Source organism: Cervus canadensis, chromosome 25 (genome assembly GCF_019320065.1).
Source record: "Cervus canadensis isolate Bull #8, Minnesota chromosome 25, ASM1932006v1, whole genome shotgun sequence".
Classification (NCBI taxonomy): Eukaryota; Metazoa; Chordata; class Mammalia; order Artiodactyla; family Cervidae; genus Cervus; species Cervus canadensis.
In genome coordinates this window covers 26,376,825-26,400,797 of record NC_057410.1, presented here as the reverse complement: position 1 = coordinate 26,400,797, position 23,973 = coordinate 26,376,825, and the positions used below count along the sequence as shown (strand labels likewise).

General features: G+C 38.4%; 2 protein-coding genes across 2 annotated transcripts in view; one reads left to right on the top strand and one right to left on the bottom strand.

The window, feature by feature from the left end:
• LOC122427692 (tubulin alpha-1C chain) overlaps nt 1–23,973 on the bottom strand; it is a 1,128,437-nt gene that overhangs the window by 118,783 nt on the left and 985,681 nt on the right. The gene's annotated exons all lie outside the window — the stretch shown is intronic.
• The window catches only part of FAM186A (family with sequence similarity 186 member A), a 74,990-nt gene that overhangs the window by 26,865 nt on the left and 24,152 nt on the right, over nt 1–23,973 (top strand). Inside the window, 4 exon segments of the mRNA XM_043447493.1 lie at nt 7,864–8,080; nt 9,022–9,192; nt 21,046–23,495; nt 23,781–23,882. Of these exon segments, the coding sequence (XP_043303428.1) occupies nt 7,864–8,080; nt 9,022–9,192; nt 21,046–23,495; nt 23,781–23,882 (2,940 nt within the window).

The window sequence follows — 23,973 nt, the reverse complement described above, 5'->3', positions numbered from 1 at the left end:
GGACATGACTGAGCGACTGAACTGAACTGAATGATTAGTGATATTGAACTTTTATTCATATGTTTGTTGGCCATTGATGCTGTTGTTGTTCAGTTGCTAAGTTTTGTCCAACTCTTTGCGACCCCACGGACTGCAGCACGCCAGCCTTCTCTGTCCTTCACTATCTCCTGGAGTTTACTCCAACTCATATACTTTAAGTTGGTGATGCCATCCAACCATTTCATCCTCTGTTGCCCCCTTCTCCTCTTGCCCTCAATCTTTCCCAACACCAGGGTCTTTTCTAATAAGTCGACTCTTCACAACAGGTGGCCAAAGTATTGGAGCTTCAGCTTCAGCATCAGAACTTCCAATGAATATTCAGGGTTAATTTCCTTTAGGATTGACTGGTTTGATCTCTTGGCTGTCCAAGGGACCCTCAAGAGTCTTCTCCAGCACCACAGTTCAAAAACATCAATTCTTCAGCACTCAGCCTTCTTTATGGTTCAACTCTCACATCCAAACATGACTACTGAAGAAACCATAGCTTTGCCTATACGGCCCTTTGTCAGCAAAGTAATGTCTCTGTTTTTTAATATGCTGTCTAGGTTTGTCATAGCTTTTCTTCCAAGGACCAAGGGTCTTCATTTCGTGGCCACTATACATCTTTTTTGAATGTCTATTCAAGTTCTTTTCCCATTTATGAATTGGGTTATTTACTTATTTGATGTTGAGTTGTAAGAATTCTTTATATATTGTAGTATTAACCCTTCATTAGATATATGATTTGCATACTTTTTCCCCACTCCATAGGTTGTCTTTTTACTCTGTTAATTGTGTTCTTTGATGCAGAAAAGTTTTAAATCTTGATTTGCTGGCTCAGTGGTAAAGCATCCGCCTGCAATGCAGAGATGTGGGTTCATTCCTTGGGTTGGGAAGATCCCCTGGAGAAGGAAATGGCAATCCACTCCAATATTCTTGCCTGGAAAATTCCATGGACAGAGGTGCCTGGCAGGCTACAGTCCATGGGGTGGCAGAAGAGTTGGACAGGACTTAGCGACTAAACAATCTATTTTCACTTTTGTTGCCTGTACTTTTGGTACCAAATTCAATGTCATGAAGCTTTTCTCTCTATGTTTTCTGTTTTATAGTTTTAGGTCTTATGCTTAGGTTTTTTTTTTCATTTTAAGTTAATATTTGTATATGGTATAAGACAAGAGTCCTACTTCATTCTTGCGTGGGGGTATCCAGTTTTCCCAACATCATTTGTTGACAGATTGTCCCCTCCCATTGAAAAACCTTGACACTCTTGTCAAAAATTATTTGACCAGGGACTTCCCTAGTGGTCCAATGGCTAAGACTCCACACTCCCAATACAGGGGATCAGGGTTCAATCCCTGGTCAGGGAACTAGATCCCACATTCCCCAACTGAGAGTCCGAGTTCCACAACTAAAGATCGCCCATGCTGCAGAAGATCCAAGTTTCCAAGTGCCACAACTAAGACCCAGCACAGCCAAATAAATTTTTTTTTAAGTTAAAAAAAATTATTTAACCATATGAGTGAAAGTTTGTTTCTGGGCTTTGTATTTTATATGTCTCTTATAATTAAAATATGCCATTTAACTACTGTAAATTTACAATAATAATTGAAAGTGAGACATATGAGATCTCCAGCTTCATTCTTCAAGACTGTTTTGGGTATTTGGGGTTCCTTGAGATTCCACATGAATCCTAAAGATGTACTTCTATTTCTGCAAAAAATATCATTGAGGTTTTGCTAAGGAGTGCACTATCTGTAGATTCGTTCAATAGTATTAATGTTTTAACATTATCTTTCACCTCCTTGGTTGTTTATTATGAATAATTTTATTATTTTGATGCTACTGTAAGTAGAATTGCTTTCTTAATTTCCTTTTCAGATTTTAAAAAAGTTTTTATTTGAAATTTTATTAAAAAAAAACTTATTTATTTTGGCTGTGCTGGGTCTTCGCTGCTGCATGCGGACTTTCTCTAGTTGTGATGCACAGGCTTCTCATTGCAGTGGCCTTTCTTGTTTGGAGCACAGGCTCTAGGGTCCATGGTCTCAAGTAGTTGGGATGCTAGCGCTTAGTTGCCCTGCGGCATGTGGAATCTTCCCAAGCCAGGGATCAAACCTGTGTCCCCTGTGTTGGCAGGCAGATTCTTAACCACTGAACCACCAGGGAAGTCTACAATTGATTTTTTAAGTTCAATTTATTTCAACTAAACTAAAAAATAAAAATTAGTTCACCCGCTTTTCACACCATCCCTACCCCCACCTCTGGTAACAACCAAATTCTTCTCTGTAGCTATGAACTTGGTTTTATTTTAGATTTCACATGTAAGAAAGATCATATGGTATTTCTCTTCCTCTGACTTATTTCTCTTAGTGTAATGCCCTCAAAGTCCATCCATGTTGTTGCAAATGGAAAACCTTTATCTTTTTCTACAGATGAATAATATTTCATTGTATATTTGTGTAGGTGTATATATACACACATTTGTCTGTTCATTATTGATGGATGCTTGGATCATTTCCATATTTTGGCTATTGTAAATAATGCTACAGTGAACATGGGAGTACATATTTGTTTTCTAATTACTATTTTTGTTTTCTATAGATAAATACCCAAAAGTGGAATTCCTGGATCATATTGTAGTTCTATTTTTAATTTTTTGAGGAACCTCCATTGTTTTCCATAGTTATTGTTATTCAGTCACTAAGTCATGTCTGACTGTTTGTCACCCCATGGCTCCTCTGTCCTCCACTATCTCCCAGAGTTTTCTCAAACTCATTTCCATTGAGTTGGTGATGCTATCTAGCCATCTCATCTCCTGCTGCCCCCTTCTTTTGCCTTCAATCTTTCCCGGCATCAGGGTCTCCAGGGAATCAGCTCTTAGCATCAGGTGGCCAAAGTATTGGAGCTTCAGCTTTTTTTTCCCATAGTGGCTGCACCAACTTACATTCCCACCAACAATGCATGAGGATTTCCTTTTCTCCACATCCTTGCGAACATTAACAAGTGTTGTTGTTTCCAATCTTTTTGATAACAGTCATCTAACAGATGTGTGGTACATTTCGTGATTTGCATTTTCCTGATGGTTAATGACAGTAATTACTTTACGTACCCATTGAACATCTATATGTCTTTGTTGGAAAAATGTCTATGTAGATCTTCTGTCCATGTTTCAATCAGATTCTTTGGGTTTTTGCTATTGAGTTGTATCGAGTTCTTTATATATTTTGAATATTACCCCCTTATCAGACATATGGTTTGCAAATATTTTCCCCCACTCTGTAGGTTGCTTTTTCATTTTGTTGGTGGTTTCCTTTGCTGTGAAGACACTATTTAGTTTGATGCAGTCCTACTTGTTTATTTTTGCTTTTGTTACCTTTGCTATTGGTGTGAAATCCAAAAAATTATCACCAAGAGCAATGCCAAGGAGATTACTGCCTATGTGTTTTCTTCAGGAATTTTTATAGTTTGAGGTCTTACATTCAAGTTATTCATCCATTTTGAGTTAATTTTTAGGCATGGTGTAAGATAGCAATCCCTAGTTTCTTTCTTCTGTATGTGGCTGCCCAGTTTTTACAGCACCATGTATTGAAAAGACTGTCCTTTCCCCAGTGTATATTCTTGGCTCCTTTTTTGTAAATTTACCGTATGTGTGTATGGGTTTATTTTCCGTTGATCTGTGGGTCTGTTTTTATGCCAATATCATATTGTTTTAAGTTCTATAACTTTGTACTATTGTTTGAAATCAAGGAGCTCCAGCTTTGTTCTTCTTTCCCAGTATTGCTTTAGCTACTCAGAGTCTCTTACGATTCCATACAAATTTTACGGCTTTTTGTTCTATTTCTATAAAAAATGTTATTGGAATTTTGAAAACGATTGCTTTCAATGTGTAGACTGCTTTGGGTGGTATGAACATTTTAATTCTTAGGAGAATTAACAATATTAATTCTTCACTTCTTTCATTTATGTCTTTCATTTCCAATATATAGGTCTTTCACCTCAATTAAATTTATTGCCAGGTATTTTTTTGGATGCAATTGTAAATGGGATCATTTTCTTAATTTCTCTTTCTGATAGTTCATTATTAGTATATAAAAATTAAACATATCTATTTATTTATTAGGCTGCATCAAGTCTTAGTTTTGCAGGATCTTCGTTGTGCCATGTGGAATCTTTTGTTGTAGTGCATGGACTTTCTAGTTGTGGCATGTGGGCTGCAGAGCGTGCAGGCTCAGTAACTGTGGGCCATAGGCTAGGTTGCTCAGTGTCATGTGGGATCTTAGCTCCCTGACCAGTGATCAAATGCATGTCCTTGCATTGCAAGGTGGATTCTCAACTACTGTACCATCGGGGAAGTCCCAGAAAATTAAACATGTTTTTTTATGTGTGTGATTTGCATATGTGTGTGTGTGTGTGTGTGTGATTTTGTATCCTGCAACTTTGCTGAATTTATTTATTTCTCCTAACAGGTATGGGGTGTGTGTGTGTGTGTGTGTGTGTGTGTGTGTGTGTGAGCTTTAGAGTTTTCAACATATAAGATCATATCATCTACAAACAAATATTTTTTTTTTCTTTTCCAATTTTGATTTTTTCAAATTTATTTTTCTCCCGAATTACTCTGGCTAGGACTTCCAGTAATATGTTGAATAGAACAGATGAGAGTTGGGATCCTTTACTTGTTCCTAATCTTAAAGGAATAACTTTCAGATTTTCACCTTTCACTATGATGTTAGCTGTGGGCTTGTCAATATATGACATTTATTATATTGACATTTATTATATTATATTTTCCCTTTACACCTGCTTTGCTGAGAGCTTTCATCATGAAAGGGTGTTGACTTTTGTCACATGCTTTTTCTGTATCAGTTGAGATGATCATATGATTTTCCCTTCATTTTGTTAATTTGGTGTATTTCATTCATTGATTTTCACATGTTGAACCATTTTTGTATCCCTGGAATAAATCCCACGTGATTGCGGTATATAATACTATTAATATGGTGCTAATTCTATTTAGCATTTTGTTGAGGATTTTTGCAACAAAATTTATAGAGATGTTGATCTGTAGTGGGTTTTTTTTTCTTTTTGCAATATCTTTTTTTTTAGTATATGTGCTGCCGAAGCGAGCACTTTTTGCAATATCTTTATCCATCTTGATATGAGGGTAATTCTGGCCACAAAGAATGAATTGAAAAGAGTTCTTTTTCCATTCTGTGGGAGAATATATGAGAAGTTGGTAATACTTTTTCCTTAATCACCATGTTATGTGTTAGTTGGTAATGTTATTCTTCATCACTTGGCTTATCAAACTTTGTCTCTGCTCTCCTGTATTTCTGACTTAATTTACTGCAACTGCATTCTCTATTTATGACTGCAGTAATTCTAGCACCTAACGTTTGATTACACTTTTGGCATGGCGATTTGGCTTGCAAAATCCAAATCTCACTGCTATTGTAAGGAGTGTAGAGGAAGTTAGGTTTATCTGAAGTCAAATTGAGAAAGTAATTGATAAATTTGGGAAAGATGGAGCAGTTGTTCTCCATCTATCAGATTTACTGTGCCCTTTTAAAATATTTTTAACTTTCCTTTTGTTCCTCTGAAGTGAACTTCCTAGATAAAATATCTACTCTCATACTTTAAAAAATTAATATATGAAGGTAAATAAAAGTGCTAAATTTAATAACATGCATTTCAATGTGTAAATTCTAAGTCAAACTTCACTAGAAGACATTACAAAGATGTAGCAGAGGCTTGCATCTTTATGCAGTATTAAAATAAATATGACAGCTATGAATATAGGCTGAAACAAATGCAGGTTTATTGCAGTGACAATACATACTATTAACAATAGTGCATTGCTGGTTGGTACTGTGGTGAACATTTTATTGGTGAATGGTGAAATTTTATTGGAGAAATCCTAAAGAACATTTTCCTTTGATTTGCATAATATTTGCATTCCTGGAAATTTCAGTAAGCAATTAAACTTGGTAAGAACTTACTTTTCATTTATACTTTAAAAAGAGTAAGTTTCTAGGCTCAGATAATTATAAACAAATTTTATGTAACCTATGTGAATATCCCATTGGATAGTGAAAATTTATGCAGGATGAGCCAATTGTTAAATATGTGTACTGTCCATTGCACATAGGGTGGGCTGGCACAACTTAGCACCCTTTACTAAGTACAATGTCTTCCCTTCCATTCATTGTTACAACCAAAAGTGCTTCTTTTCTTTGGCAGATATTATGACCTTTTTTTTTTTAAGCTTATATATTTATCTTTATTTTTTGGCTATGGCGGGTCTTCGTTGCTATGCATGGGCTTTCTCTAGTTGCGGTGGTGGGATGGGGGTTCTACTCTCTGTTGCAGTGTGTGGGCTTCTCATTGCAGTGGCTTCTCTTCTCGTGGGGCATGGGCTCCAGGCGTGCAGGCTTCAGTAGTTGCAGCACATAGGTTCTGTAATTGCAACTCGGGGGCTCTAGAGTAGTGGCTCAGCAGAAGGCTCGAGGGCTTAGTTGCTCTGCAGCATGTGTGATCTTCTGGGACCAGGGATTGCACTGGTGTCTCTTGTATTGCAATGCAGATTCTTAACCACTGAACCACCAGGGAAGTTTACCTCTCTCTCTCTTTTTTTTTTTTTTGGCTGCCCTGGGTCTTTGTTGCTTTATGTGGGCTTTCTCCAGTTGTGTCAGCGGGGTCTACTCTTGGTTGCAGTGCTAAGGCTTCTCTTGCGGCCAAGCACGGGCTCTAGGAGCACGGGCTTCAGTGATTGTAGAACCCGGGCTCAGTAGTTGCAGTTCCAGGGCTCTGGAGTAGGGGCTCAGTAGCTGTGGTGCACGAGGTTAGTTGATCTGCTGCATGTGGACTCTTCCTGGACCCAACATCAAACCCATGTCCCCTGCATAAGGAGGCAGATTCCTATCCACTGTACCACCAGGAAGTCCCATAAATTTCTAAATGCCATATATGAGGCAGTAATTACCCCCATTGAGAACTACTAGGATAAAGTGATGAACAGAAGAAATTTACTGATAGATTCTTGAGGAGGGGAAATAATGAAATAAAAGTCATGTTGTGGAATATTCCAATAGCTGCTTTCCAGGTGTAAGGGTTAATTTTTTAAAAAGTAACTTCCTTTAATTAGTTTGTTTATAGCAGGCACAGTCTATAAGGCATTTCACACATGCTACATGTTTCAGATCAACCGTGAACTTAGCATCTCCATTATTTTACAGATGAATCATGATTGTAGAAAATAATTTTTTAAAGAGTTATCTTTTTTTTTTTTAAAGAGTTATCTTTTTAAAAATAATTTTTATTTATTTTTTGGCTGTTCTGGGTCTTCGTTGCTGTGAGGGCTTTTTCCAGTTGCAGCAAAAGGAGGGCTATTCTCTAGTTTGAGGCTTCTCATTGAGGTGGCTTCTCTTGTGGAGCATGGGCTCTACAGAGAGGGAACTTCAGTAGTTGTGGTGTATGGGCTTACTGCCCTATGGCATGTGGAATATTCCCAGACCAGGGATCAAACCCATGTCCCCTACATTGGCAGGCAGATTCTTAACCACTGGATCACCAGGGAAGTCCACTAAAAGTCATTTTAAGGAGGAAGTTAGAGTTAGAATCCAGATATAGTTTCAAACCAAATATTCTTTTCATTATATCATAGAAATTCTAGGATGAAGGCAGAGAAAAAAAAATTAAGAGGAAAATCTTAGACTTATAGAAAAATTAGAATTAAAAAGCCTTTGATTAGAGAGCTTTATAGTACTATCACTGACATTCTAGGAAGAAAGCTGATTAAATCTTATTGTCAAACAGGATTTATTATTATAATCCCCCTTCTTATTCTTTTAGCATCTTAATATGCAGCTGACAGACATAATGCAAAATGTGAAGCGTATAATAGATCGCTATACTATGTATGAGAATATGCATGCTGGAAGGAAAATATCCCTTACAGAACATAAGAAACAGAAAGGAAGTTTGCTGGAGAAAATAACTGCTTGTGCTAAGACTGCTGAAATTAAAAACAAGACTCTTGCCTACATTCTGGCCTGGTTGGAAGAATGGAGTAAGTTTCCAGAAGTGATTTAAAGTTAATGAAAAACCTACAGAACAGAATTATAAGAAATATTGAAGGATTAGAAGGCTAAAGAAGGAAAGGCTAAGATGGTTAAACAGTTGCTCTCTGTTTCAGGAAGAATAAAATAAGGAAAACAAGTTTGCTCACTTAGCATGCTCCTGCCCACTGTCTCAATGCTTCCTAGTCCCTTGCCTGGAACATTTTCTACCAGGTAGCCACATGGTTCATTCTCTGCTTACACCTCACTTTAAAATGAGGTGTTCTCTGACCATCCCCATTCTCTACACCCTGGCACTGACTGTTATTCTTTACAATTCTTTATTTTTGTCTATAGCTTTTCTTATCATCTGGCATACTTTATAACTAATAATTAATATTTTTCAAAAGTTTTGTTTGTTTCCTTTCCCTAAAATACAAATAGTAATAAAGTCAGGGAATTTGTTTTATTCAGTGCTGTGTCTTCAGCATCTAGAACAATATATGACAGAGGAGACTCTAGTTGAGTGAAAGAATGAATAAACTAAGAATACAAAAAAGAGAAATTTCGTTTAGTTACAAGAAATCTCATATAACAGGGGTTATGAAGTACTAGAAAACTTACCAAGGGAGTTAATTGGGGTTTTAATCCCCAGTATTAAGGCATATATTCACATTTTAGATCTTTATCCCTGATATCAGGGAATTAAACCAATTAGACACATTTTAACTATATTTTAAGCATATTTTCATGCCCAAGATTTACTATTCAGTCTTCTATTCCAAGTCTTTTCTTTTTTCATTTCTTCACAAAGAAAAGCCTCAGAATAGAAATAAGTATAAGATATCTGTATTTCCCAATACTACAAAATTGAGTAGTTAGGCAATATTGTAAGCCTATATGGTTATAATTATTTTTCTGCACAAAAGTAATTTTTTTTACTCTCTTCAAGATGTCACTTTGTCTGAGATTACTGCAATTGATATTGACGAACACCATCACTGTTTAGCACAAATGGAGATGTTACCAGAAACGTTCAAAGCTATTGAGAACAATATCAAGATACTAAGCAGAATTAGTATGTATTTGCTTGAAGAAAAGAAGAAACAAAAGAAAAAAACAGGTAACAGTGCTCTAAGACATTGGATATAGATATTACTTTTTCTAAAAAACAGCTTTATTGAGGTATAATTTATATACCATAAAGTTTACCCACAATAGTTGTATAATTCAATGGCTTTTAATATACTTAGAGTTGTGCAACTATCACCACAGTCTAACTTTAGAACATTTTATGATCCACAAAATATCCCTCAGGCCCATTTGCAGTCAATTCCCATTCTTACCTTCAGCCCCAGACAATCAATAATCTATTTTCTGTCTCAATAAATTTGTGTTTCTTGGATATTTCATAAAATGGAATCATATTTCACATAGTCCTTTATGTCTGGTTTCTCTCATTTAGCATAATGTTTTTGAGGTTCAGCTGTGTTACAGAATGTATTATAGTTTCTTCCTTTCTAGTGCCAATTGTACACCATTGTTTGCATATACCAAACCTTGTTTATCCATTTACCAATTCATTTCCATTGCTCCCACTTTTTCATTTTTTTGAATAATGCCACTATGAATGCACATGTATGTTTTTGTATGAACATAAATTTTCATTTCTTTTTGGAGATACCTAGGAGCAGAATTTCTATGTCATTTATTTATCTATTGCTGGTAAACATATATTTAACTTTTAAAGAAATTATTAGCTGACTTCCCAAGTGACAACACCATTTCAGTTTTCATCAGCAATGTATTAGGGTTCCACGTACTTCACATTTTCAACAACACTAGTTATTGTCTTTTTTTTTTTTTTTAGTATAATTGCTTTACAATGTTGTGTTAGTTTCTACTCTTTTTTATTATGGCTTTCCTGATAGGTGTGAAGTGGTTTCTCATTGTGGCTTTAATTTGCATTTCCCTGACTAATGATGTTGAGTACTTTTTCATGTGCTTATTGGTTATTCCTATATCTTCTCTGATGAAATATCTATTCAAATACTTACCCATTTTCATTATTGAGTTTTAAGAGCTCCTTAGATATTCTGGATACAAGTCCTTTTTCCGAAAAATAATTTGCAAATATTTTCTCCCAGTCTGTGGCTTGTCTTTTCATTTTCTTAATGGTGCTTTGAAGCCCAAAAGTGTTTAATTTTGATGAAGTTCCATCAGTTTATCTTTTTTTTTTTCTTATATGGATCATGGTTGTAGTGTTGCATTAAGAACCTTTATCAGTCAGGGTTCAACTCTGAAAACAGAACCAAATGGAGATTATATTTTATCTATCCATCTATCTAGCACACTGCAATTTGGAACATACTTTGTATTATTTTAATCCTTTTAAATGTAGTGGGACTTGTTTTATAGCCTAGCATATGACCTATTCTGTAAAGCATTCCATGTGTTGTTGAAAAGAATATACACTACATTGTTGTCAGGTAGAGTGTTTTACAGTTTGTTTATATTGTTGTTCTAGTCATATATATATATATATATATATATATATATATTCACTGATTTTCTATCTAGATCTATCCATTGAGAGTGGGATATTGAATTTTGCAACTATTATTGTTATTTCTCTTTAATTCTGTCAGTTATCTGCTTCTTGTATTTTAAGACTCGGTTGTTAGGTACACATATGATTATAACTGTGGAGCTTCCTGATGAACGGATGATTTTATTTTTATAAAACGTCCTTTGTTGTCACTAGATCCATTTCCTTTTCTTTGCCTTAAAGTCTATTTTGTTTGATATTTGTATAGTCTCTCTAGGTCCCCTGTGGTTATTGTTCAGTTCAGATATTTAGTCGTGTCCGACTCTTTGAAACCCTATGGACTACAGCACACCAGGCTTCCCTGCCCATCACCAACTCCTGGAGCTTGCTCAAACTCATGTCCTTTGAGTTGGTGATGCCATCCAACCATCTCATCCTCTGTTGTCACCCCTTCTCCTCCTGCCTTCAATCTTTTGCAGCAACAGGGTCTTTTCTAAAGAGTCAGTTCTTTGCATCAGGTGGCCAAAGTACTGGAGCTTCAACTCCAGCATCAGTCCTTCCAATGAATATTCAGGACTGATTTCCTTTAGGATGGACTGGTTTGGTCTCCTTGCAATCCAAGGGACTCTCAAGAGTCTTCTCCAACACCATAGTTCAAAAGCATCAATTCTTCAGTGTTCAGGTTTCTTTTGGTTCAACTCTCACATCTATACATGACTACAGAAAAACCATAGCTTTGACTAGATGGACCTTTGTCAGTAAAGTAAGGTCTCTGCTTTTTAAAATGCTGTCTAGGTTTGCCATAGCTTTCCTTCCAAGGAGCAAGCATCATTTAATTTCATGACTGCAGCCACCATCTGCAGTGATTTTGGAACCTGAGAAAATAAAATCTGGCACTGTTTATAAATTGTTTACCCATCTATTTGCCATGAAGTGATGGGACCAGATGCCATGACCTTCATTTTTGAAGACTGAGTTTTAAGCCAGCTTTTTCACTCTCCTCTTTCATTTTCATCAAGAGGCTCTTTAGTTCCTCTTAGCTTTCTGCCGTAAGGGTGGTGTCATCTGCATATCTGAGGTTATTGATATTTCTCCCGGCAATCTTGATTCCACCTTGTGCTTCATCCAGCCCAGCATTTCATATGATTTACTCATCATATGAAGTATGATGATCATATTACAGAATGGTCTCTGTTTGTTTCCAAGGCAAACTGTTCAATATCACATTAATCCAAGTTTATGCCCTGACCAATAATGCTGAAGAAGCTGAAACTGAACAGTCCTATGAAGACCTACAAGATCTTCTAGAGCTAACACCCAAAAAAGATGTCCTTTTCATTATCAGGGACTAGAATACAAAAGTATTCTAGTAAAGGGAGTCTAGTAAAGGGAGTCAAGAAATACCTGGAGTAGCAGGCAAATTTGGCCTTGGAGTACAAAATTAAGCAGGGCAAAGGCTAACAGAGTTCTGTCAAGAGAACACACTGGTCATAGAAAATACCGTCTTCCAACAGCACAAGAGAAGACTCTACACATGGACATCACCAGCTGGTCAATAATGAAATCAGACTGATTATATTCTCTGCAGCCAAAGATGCAGAAGTTCTATACAACCAGCAAAAACAAGACAAGGAGCTGACTGTGGCACAGACCATGAACTCCTTATAGACAAATTCAGAGTTAAATTGAAGAAAGTAGGGGGAAACCACTTGACGATTCAGGTATTACCTAAATCAAGTCCCTTATGACTATACAGTAGAAGTGACAACGAGATTCAAGGGATTAGAACTGCTAGACAGGGTGCCTGAAAAACTATGAACAGAGGTTCGTAACATTGTACAGGAGGCAGGGATCAAGACTATCCCCAAGGAAAAGAAACGCAAAAAGGCAAAATGATTGTCTGAGGAGGCCTTACAAATAGCTGTCAATAGAAGAGAAGCCAAAGTGAAAGGAGAAAAGGAAAGATGTACCCATTTGAATGCAGAGTCCCAAAGAATAGCAAGGAGAGATAAGAAAGCCTTCCTCAGTGAGCAATGCAAAGAAATAGAGGAAAACAATAGAATGGGAAAGACTAGAGATCTCTTCAAGAAAATTAGAGATACCAAGGGAACATTTCATGCAAAGATGGGCACAATAAAGGACAGAAATGGTATGGACCTAACAGAAGCAGAAGATATTAAGAAGAGGTGGCAGGAATACACAGAAGGACTATACAAAAAAGATCTTCATGACCCAGATAATCACGATGGTGTGATCACCCACCTAGAGCCAGACATCCTGGAATACGAAGTCAAGTGGGCCTTAGGAAGCATCAATACGAACAAAGCTAGGGGAGGTGATGGAATTCCAGTTGAGCTATTTCAAATCCTAAAAGATGATGCTGTGAAAGTACTGCACTCAATATGCCAGCAAATTTGGAAAACTCAGCAGTGGCCACAGGACTGGAAAAGGTCAGTTTTCACTCCAATCCCAAAGAAAGGAAATGCCAAAGAATGCTCAAACTACCGTACAATTGTACTCATCTCACATACTAGTAAAATAATGCTCAAAATTCTCCAAGCCAGGCTTCAACAGTACAAGAACCATGAACTTCCAGATGTTCAAGCTGGATTTAGAAAAGGCAGAGGAACCAGAGATCAAATTGCCAACATCAAATTGGATCATCGAAAAAGCAAGAGAGCTCCAGTTAAATATCTACTTCTGCTTTATTGACTATGCTAAAGACTTTGACTGTGTGGACCACAGCAAACTCTGGAAAATTCTGAAAGAAATGGGAATACCAGACCACCATACCTGCCTCTTGAGAAATCTGTATGCGGGTCAGGAAGCAACAGTTAGAACTGGAAATAGAACAACAGATTGGTTCCAAATCAGGAAAGGAGTGCGTCAAGGCTGTATATTGTCATCCTGCTAATTTAACTTATATGAGGAGGACATCATGAGAAATGCTAGACTGGATGAAGCACAAGCTGGAATCAAGACTGCTGAGAGAAATATCAATAACCTCAGACATGCAGATGACACCATCCTTATGGCAGAAAGTGAAGAAGAACTAAAGAGTCTCTTAATGAAAGTGAAAGAAGAGAGTGAAAAAGTTGGCTTAAAGCTCAACGTTCAGAAAACTAAGATCAGGGCATCCAGTCCCATCACTTCATGGCAAATAAATGGGGAAACAGTGTAAATAGTGACACTGTTTTTGGGGGCTCCAAAATCACTGCAGATGGTGACTGCAGCCATGAAATTAAAAGACACCTGCTCCTTGGAAGAAAAGTTATGACCAACCTAGACAGCATATTAAAAAGCAGAGACATTACTTTGCCAACAAAGGTCCATCTAGACAAAGCTATGGTTTTTCCAGTAGTCGTGTATGGATGTGAGAGTTGGACTATAAAGAAAGTTGAGTGCCAAAGAATGATGCTTTTGAACTGTGGTGTTGGAGAAGACTCTTGAGAGTCCCTTGGACTGCAAGTAGAACAATCCAGTTCATTCTAAAGGAAATCAGTCCTGAATATTCATTGGAAGGACTGATGCTGAAGCTGACACTCCAATACTTTGGCCACCTGATGCGAAGAGCTGACTCATTTGAAAAGACCCTGATACTGGGAAAGATTGAAAGCAGGAGGAGAAGGTGACAACAGAGGACATTATGGTTGGATGGCATCACCGACTTGATGGACATGAGTTTGAGCAAACTCCGGGAACTGGTGACAGACAGGGAGGCCTGGCATGCTGCAGTCCATGGGGTCACAAAGAGTCAGACACAACTGAGTGACTCAACTGAACTGAACTGAACTCTGCATATGAGTTAAATAAATAGGGTGACATTATACAGTCTTGACATACTCCTTTCTCAATTTGGAACCAGTCCATTGTTCCATGTCTGGTTCTAGCTGTTGCTTCTTGACCTTCATAGAGATTTCTCAGGAGGCTAGTAAGATGGTCTGGAATTCCCAACTCTTGAAGAATTTCCCAGTTTGTTGTGATCCACACATTCAAAGGGTTTGGAAGTCAGTGAAGCAGAAATAGATGTTTTCCTGGAATTTTCTTGCTTTTTCAATGATCCAACAGATGTTGGCAATTTGATCTTTGGTCCCTTTTCCTTTTCAAAATCCAGCTTGAACATCTGGAAGTTCTTGGTTCACATACTCTTGAAGCCTAGTTTGGAGAATTTGAGCATTACTTTGCGAGAGTGTAAGATGAGTGCAACTGTGCAGTAGTTTGAACATTCTTTGGCATTTCCTTTCTTTGGGATTGGAGTGAAAACCGACCTTTTCCAATCCTGTGGCCATTGCTGAGCTTTCCAAATTTGCTGGCATATTGCGTGCAGCACTTTCACAGCATTATCTTTAGGATTTGAAATAGCTCAGCTGGAATTCCATCACCTCCGCTAACTTTGTTCATAGTGATGCTTCCTAAGGCCCACTTGACTTCACATTCCAAGGTATATGGCTCTAGGTGAGTGATCACACCATCTTGGTTATCTGAGTCATTAAGATCTTTTTTTGTATAGTTCTTCTGTGTATTCTTGCCACCTCTTCTTAATATCTTCTGCTTCTGTCAGGTCCATACCATTTCTGTCCTTTATTGTGCCCATCTTTGCATGAAATGTTCCCTTGGTATCTCTAATTTTCTTGAAGAGATCTCTAGTCTTTCCCTTCCATTGTTTTCTTCTGTTTCTTTGCACTGACCACTTAGGAAGACTTTCTTATCTCTCTTATTCTTTGGAACTCTGTGTTCAGATGGATATATCTTTCCTCTTCTCCTTTCCCTTTCATTCTCTTCTTTTCTCAGCTATTTATAAGGCCTCCTCAGGCAACTATTTTGCCTTCTTGCATTTCTTTTTCTTGGGGATGGTTTTGATCAGCACCTCCCGTACAATATTATGAACCTTCATACATAGTTCTTCAGGCACTCTGTCTATTGGATCTAATCCCTTAAATCTATTTGTCACATCCACTGTATATAATCATAAATATTTGATTTAGGTCACATCTGTATTTTCTAGTGATTTTTTTCTCTACTTTCTTCAATTTAAGTCTGAATTTTGCAATTATGAGTTCATGATCTGAGCCATAGTGAGATCCCAGTCTTGTCTTTGCTGACTGTATGGAGCTTCTCCATCTTTGGCTGCAAAGAACATAATCAATCTGATTTCTTTATTGACCATCTGGTGATGTCCATGTGTAGAGTAGTCTCTTTTGTTTTTGGGAGAGGGTGTTTGCTGTGACCAGTGTGCTCTCTTGGCAAAACTCTGTTAGCCCTTGCCCTGTTTCATTTTGTACTCCAAGGCCAAATTTACCTGTTACTTCAGGTATCTCTTGACTTCCTACTTTTGCATTCCAGTCCCCTATAATAATAGGACATCTTTTCTTGGTGTTAGTTCTAGAAGGTCTTGTAGGTCTTCATAGAACCGTTCAACTTCAGCTTCTTCGGCAATAGTGGTTGGTGTATAGACTTGGATTACTGTGATACTGAATGATTTGCTTTGGAAACAGAGATCATTCTGTCATTTTTGAGATTGCACCCAATTACTGTGTTTATTGTTAGTATAATTGAATATAACATGTGTTGCTTATATTTGGATCTTTTGGGTTTTTTTTTTTTAAATATAATCTGACAATCTCTCACTTTTAGCTCAGTTCAGTTCAGTCGCTCAGTCATGTCTGACTCTGCGAACCCATGGACTGCAGTATGACAGGGTTCCCTGTCTATCACCAACTCCCGGAGTTTACTCAAACTCATGTCCATTGAGTTGGTGATGCCACCAACCATCTCATCCTCTGTTGTCTCCTTTTCCTCCCACCCTCAATCTTTTCAGCACCAGGGTCTTTTCAAATGAGTCAGTTCTTCACATCAGGTGGCCAAAGTATTGGAGTTTCAGCTTTAGCATCAGTCCTTCCAATGAATATTCAGGACTGATTTCCTTTAGGATTGACTGGTTGGATGTCTGCTGTCCAAGAAACTCTCAAGAGTCTTCTCCAGCACTGCAGTTGAAAAGCATCAATTCTTTGGCACTCAGCTTTCTTTATAATCCAACTCTAGACTTTTAGCTGATGTGTTTAATTAATTCACTTTTAATGTAATTATTGATATGGCTTGATATATACCTGCTATTTTTCTCGTGTATCTTTTTTTTCCTTCTATTCTTTTCTTGCCTCTGTCTTAAATAGGTATTTTCTAATGTACCTTTTAATTCCACTTTTTCTTACATTTTCTTAGTGGTAATTATAGGAATTGCAGTATACATCTTAAATTACCACAATCTTTTCCAGATTGGTACTAACTTAATTCCAGCAAAATATAGAATCTTTGCTCCAATAATTCCACCCTCTTCGTCTCCTTTGTGCTTTGCCATGTATCAGTTCAGTTCAGTTCAGTCACTCAGTCGTGTCCGACTCTTTGTGACCCCATGAACCACAGCACGCCAGGCCTCCCTGTCCATCACCAACTCCCGGAGTCTACCCAAACCCATGTCCATCAAGTCGGTGATGCCATCCAGCCATCTGATCCTCTGTCGTCCCCTTCTCATCCTGCCCCCAATCATTCCCAGCATCAGGGTCTTTTCCAATGAGTCAACTCTTCGCATGAGGTGGCCAAAGTGTTGGAGTTTCAGCTTCAGCATCAGTCCTTCCAATGAACACCCAGGACTGATCTCCTTTAGGATGGACTGGTTGGATCTCCTTGCAGTCCAAGGGACTTTAAAGAGTCTTCTCCAACACCACAGTTCAAAAGCATCAATTCTTTGGCAGTCAGCTTTGTTTATAGTCCAACTCTCACATCCATATGTGACTACTGGAAAAACCATAGCCTTGACTAGCTGGACCTTTGTGAACAAAGTAATGTCTCTGCTTTTAAATATGCTATCCAGGTTGGTCATAACTTTCCTTCCAAGGAGTAATCATCTTGTAATTTCATGGCTGCAATCACCATCTGCAATGATTTTGGAGTCCCCCAAAATAAAGTCTGACACTGTTTCCACTGCTTCCCCATCTATTTCCCATGAAGTGATGGGACCAGATGCCATGATCTTAGTTTTCTGAATGTTGAGCTTTAAGCCAACTTTTTCTCTCTCCTCTTCCACTTTCATCAAGAGGCTTTTTAGTTCCTCTTCACTTTTGCCATAAGGGTGGTGTCATCCGCATATCTGAGTTTATTGATATTTCTCCTGGCAATCTTGATTCCAGCTTGTGCTTCTTCCAGTCCAGCGTTTCTCATGATGTACTCTGCGTATAAGTTAAATAAGCAGGGTGACAATGTATACTACATATTTAAGCCCAACAGTAAAAATATAGCTTTATAATTACTGTTTTATATGATTGTCTTTTAATTAACTAAGAGAGGAAAAAGAAAAAAAATTTTCGCTGTATTTTTATTTACCTACATATACTAGTGCTCTTTATTTCTTTGTGTGAAAATGCAAAATGTCAAAATGAAAAAAGAATGAAAAAAAAAGTGACAGATTTTGTTTTCTTGGGCTCCAAAATCACAGCAGATGGTGACTGCACACCACAAAATTAAAAGATGTTTTCTCCTCGGAAACAAAGCTATGACAAACCTAGACAGCATATTAAAAAGCAGAGACATCACTTTGCTGACAAAGGTCTGCCTAGTCAAAGCTATGATTTTTTCAGTAGTCACGTACAGATGTGAGAGCTGGATTACAAAGAAGGTTGAGTGCCGAGGAATTGATGCTTTCGAATTATGGTGCTGGAGAAGACTGTTTAGAGTCCCTTGGACTGCAAATCAAACCAGCAAATCCTAAAGGAAATCAGTCCTGAATATTTGTTGGAAGTTCTGATTTTGAAGCTGAAGCCCCAATACTTTGGCCACCTGATAAGAAGAGCCAATTCACTGGAAAAGACCCTGACACTGGGAAAGATTGACGGCAGGTGGAGAAGGGGGTGACAGAGGATGAGGTGGTTGGTGGCATCATCGACCCTATGAACATGAGTCTGAGCAAATTCCAGGAGATAGTGAAGGACAGGGAAGCCTGGTGTGCTGTGGTTCGTGGACTGGCAGAGTCAGACAGACTTAGCGACTGAACAACAGCATGAGAGTTGTACATGCGTGTACTTTGGAAAGAGTGTTATTCCAGGGAATGATGTATTACCTTCGTAATATAGCATCAAGTTTCATAGCTATTTTTGAAGAAGAATTTTGCTGGCTACGAAATTCTTGGAAAGAAATGGCAACCCACTCCAGTAATCTTGCCTGGAGAATTCCGTAGACAAAAGAGCCTGGGCTACAATCCAAGGGGTCGCAAAGAGTCAGACACTACTGAGCGACTAACACACACACATGTTATTCTTTTGGCACTTTGAATATATCATTCCCTGACTTCTGCCTCCATTGTTTCCAGTAAGAAGTAACCTACTAAATTTTCTGTGGTTCCTCTGTTCTAACTGAGTCTCCTTTGATTGTTGAGTCATTTTTCTCTTTTTGCTTTAAAGATTCTTATTTTGTCTGGCTTTCAACAGTTTGACTATGATGTTCCAGGTATGGCTTTTTTTGTGTTTATCCCACTTAGAATTTGCTGAGCTTTTGAATGTGTAGATTAATGTTTTTCCACAAATTTGGGATCATTTGTTCATTATTTCTTCAAATATATTTTTAAAGTATTTTTATTTATTTATATATTTTTAAAATTTGACTGTGGTGGGTCTTAGTTGTAGCACATGGGATCTTCAATCTTCACTGGGGCATGGGGATTCTTTAGTTGTAGCATATAAACTCTTAGTTGCAGAATGTGGGATCTTGTTCCCTGACAAGGGATCAAACCCAGGTCCCTTGCATTGGGAGAATGGAGTCTTAGCCACTGGACCACAGAGAAGTCCTTTCTTTAGATATTTTAAATGTCCCTCTCTCTTCTTCTGGGACCTCTATTGCTTGTACACTGGTATGCTTGATGGTATCCCACAAATCTCTGAGCCTTTGTTCGTTTTTCTTTATTGCTTTTTCCTCCCTGTTCGTCAGATTAGACAGTCTCTAGTAATCTAGCATTAGGATTGCTGGTTATTTTCTTCTATCAGCTCACGTATGCTGTTGAGCCCTTTTGGTGAATTTTTCATTTCTGGTATTGTACAATTCAACTGCAGTTTTTCCACTTGGTTTTCTTTTTTTTAAGTTGTTTTTTTTTTTTAATGTGGACAATTTTTAAAGTCTTTATAGAATCTGATGCAGTATTGCTTCTATTGTTTTACATTCTAGTTTTTTGACCTCAAGGCTTCTGGGATCTTAGTTCCCTGATCAGGGATCAAACCCACCAGAGGAGTCTTAACCACTGGACTGCCAGGGAAACTCCGGTTTTTATTTTTAAGCCTGAATTTTAAGGGTTACTTTTGGTTCAGCATAGCTTAGTGGTCAGTCAATGATCAGTCAATCATCAGTTAATCCAGATTAATCTAGTAAGGCTTATACTCTTTGCTAATGAATCTGTTTATGGGTTAAAGATATGGGTTAAAATATTATAACAGGATTGTTATAATATTGCATTGCTCCAGATCAAATCAACCCCCTCAGGCAGCAGAGTTGTCAGTCTTCACAGCCTGTTTCACTCTGGTAGAACTACCAGGCCATAGGGCTGGGGAGTTGGAGATGGAAGCAGCTACAAGCTAAAACATCACAGCAAATTTTTCTTGAACTAATTCTTCTCAATTTGTTGTATGCCTCTGGTCAGTTTCCAAAGTCCTAAAATGGTTGTTTTTGGCAAATTTGCTCAGCTTTTTTCTTACTCTTTTGGGAAAAATTTGCTGAGTTTCTCATTCAGCCATTTTGAAAATCCCTTCAAATGTTTGCCTTCTATTTTTTGTGATCCTTCTGAAAGAACTAAGGTTAGCTTTGACTCAGAAAAGGGAAAAAAGAAAGACAGGAACCCATTAAAGAAAATGGAAAGCATCAAGCATTATCAAAACCAAAGGAAAATTTTGACTGTGGTATTCACCCTAATCTAATCTCAAAATTGTAACCTAAAGTAAGTTAAGGTCACAGCTGAGTTCTTCTCCTAAACTCTGGAAGAAGAACTTCTAGATAATTGTGGAGAAAGCATCATTCTTTTGAAAATAATGCTGTTTATTTTGGGGCCAAACTTCCCTAATGAAACTTCACCCTATATCTATCTGTTAATTTAGGCTAAATTCCTTAGTCTGCTTCCCTTGTAGCTCAGTCGGCAAAGAATCTGCCTGCAGTGCAGGAGACCTGGGTTCAATCCCTGGGTTGGGAAGATCCCCTGGAGAAGGAAATGGCAACCCACTCCAGTATCCTTGCCTGGAAAATCTCATGGACAGAGGAGCCTGGTGGGCTGCAGTCCATGGGGTCGCAAAGAGTCGGGCACGACTGAGCGACTAACACTTACACTTAGACTTAGATTAGAGCACAGCACAAAAGGAGAAATGCAACCTCATTGATGTTTTATGTTTTTTTTTCTTCTAGCATCTAGAGGTTCTCTATGGAAATCATGGAAAGAAAGAGTTATAAAGCGACCTGCAACAGCTCATGCTTTAAGACCAGATCAGATGATTAGTGATCAATTTGCCACCGAAAAAAAGGTGTCAGAAATCCAAGATATGCTTCAGGAACTCATAGGTACTTCAATGTTCAATAAACTGGAAAACAATGCTATTAAATATATATCATCAACAACAGTAAACCTTTCTAAAGCTTTGAGTACACTAAATGATGAAGTGAAAGCTATTAACCTCCATACTTCTGATATATATGCAAATGAGACAGTTGAAAGAGAACAAGAGATTTCCCTGAAGATAATACAAGATCTCAGTGAAAGAAATGAAATGCTTCAGCAAAAACTTCAAGAAGCAGAAGAAAAATATGAACGCCTTATTCGATCCAAAGTTTTAGAGCACCAAGCATTGCCCACATCAACACTGAAAGTGTTACCTGAGCCTTCTCCACAATCAGCCATTAGCCAAGCTGACACAGAAGAAAATTTAGACAGTATTTTGGCCAAAGAATTTGAAAACATGGTAGATGAGGCCCCCCAAAAAGGGACCAAAGCCTTGGGGATCAAGTGGGACTCATCTCATTTATATGCAGCCCAAGGTGAAACTACTGAAGATTTAACTGGTGAGCAGAAAAAGTCTTCTGGAGAGATCACTGAAGATAAGATATCAGTGAAGAAAGGTGGTGCCTTTCAGAAAAATGGGGCTGACGAGTTTCAGTCACAGAAAAAAAAGCATACAAAAGGCCTGTCTGTTCAGGAGACCTCTGAATCAAATGTGAATGATGATAAAGGTAAACAGAAAGTCACAGGGACCAAACCTGATCACCACTTAGAATTACAAGCACTGGATAAGAAGAGAAAAGAAACAAAATCCTTTCCTGAAGGCAAATCAAAGTCACTCACTGAATCAAAAAATCAACATTTTCCTTCTGATTTCCCTTCTGACAAGAGCCAAGGTGGTAAAAGTGGAACAAGTGGTATACTGGAACAACTCAGGGAGGCTAAATCTGAATATTCACAGAGTAAAAGTCAAATTTCTTCAGAGAATAAAGAGGAGCTCACCACTGAGTCACTGAACAAAGATGGCAGAAATGAGATGAGCAGCCAACCAGAGCCATCCAGTTTGAGCCAACTTGATTATTCCTCTGAAAAAATAAAAGGAAAGAAACACCATATCTCTCCAGGAAGCACTACAAGAAAAGAAGAAAAATCTGAAGAGAAAGATATGTCAGTCTTCACAAAGAAATTCAAGTCTCTTACACTTGCTAAATCAGGTATCCCAGATGGCGAAAGTGAACAGAGTAACCTAGAAGAAGTTCAGAAAGCCATAGTGTCATTCCTTAAAGAGAAAACTGATAACATAGGAAAGCCCTTAGATAAAAAGACTGAGTCAAAAAAAGAGTTATTATTAAGAAGATCAGAAGTTGAGAAATTAGGAATCATAAAGGCAAAAATGGAGGAATATTTCCAAAAAGTGGCTGAAACTGTGACAAAAATCTTAAGAAAATACAAAGATACAAAAAATGAAGGACGAATTAGAGAGAAACCTTTGAAACAAAAAGAGGCAGTCTCATTTATGCCAGAATGGCATTCTCAGGAAATAACTAGTGCAAAGTCAGAAATTAGCACCTTAATTTCACAGGAGAGGCTTGACCCACTAACTGACAATTTAATACAAATGATCTTGACCGAACTAGAAAGTGAAAGGAACGTTCCAGAAGCCTCAACAGTAGGGACAGATTATAAACAGAAGGAAAAACAAGAGCTAGAAGAAAGGAGGTTTGAGATGATAAATAAGAATTTGGAGAAGGAAGGGGCATGGCTCCCAATGAAGGAGGGAAAGCAAGGGCAACAGAAGCAGAAACAGTGGCAGGAAGAAGAGGTATGGAAGGAACAGCAAAAACACAATATACAAAAGCAGATCGAGTCAGATGAGAAGCAAAAGCAAAGGGAAGAGGAGAAAGAAGGGTATCAGAAGTCAAAGCAGCAGCAGTTGGAAGCATGGGAACAAAAAATGAAACAACAAGGTGTGCCTTTGGAGAAGGAGAAAGGACAGCAGATGATGCAGGTTCAGAGGGAAGTGAGACATCTGGAGCAAGAAAGCAGTTTGGAGAGAGAGGAGGAGAAGCAGAAGGCAAGGAGAAAGGTAGGGGACTATGAAAGTCAGAAGGAAAAAACAGCAAAGAAGATGAAGACATCTGAACAGCTAGAACAGGTGCTCAGTCAGACTTCGGTCCCATTGTTTCACAGGTGGGAGAGTACACAGAAAGACATACCGCAGATACACCAACGAAAAGATTTCACTGGGAATCTTAAGAAATTAGGGGATCTGGCTGAAGGAAAGCATCCCACTCCAATCACTACTCCCATCTCCACACAATCTTCCTCACGTGGATCCTCTTCTGTTTCTGGAGCATCTCTTGCAAAGTCCATCACTCTTACCTCTAGGCTTGCCCAAGCAATGGAAATTGACCTCACTTCTGAAGAGGCCGAGGCACTGGAAATCACGGACTCCTTTAATCAGGTTCAGGGGCTGAGGGAAACTACTCCTAAGATGTCTCAGGATTTGGGGATGGCTCTTAGCACAGAGCAGGCCCAGGCTCTGGGGATTCCTGTTACCCCTCAGCAAGTTCAAGCTCAGGGCATCACGCTTACCCATCAGCAGGTCAAGGCCTTGGGAGTCACTCTCACCCCTGAACAAGCTCAGGCACCAGCATTCACCCTCACCCCTCAGCAGGCCCAGGCACTGGGGATCATTCTCACCCCTGAACAAGCTCAGGCACCAGGGATCACTCTCACCCCTCAGCAGGTTCTGGCACTGGGGATTCCTGTCACCCCTCAGCAGATACAGGAAGTGGGAGTTTCTCTCACCCCTCAGCAGGCCCAGGCACTGGAAACCA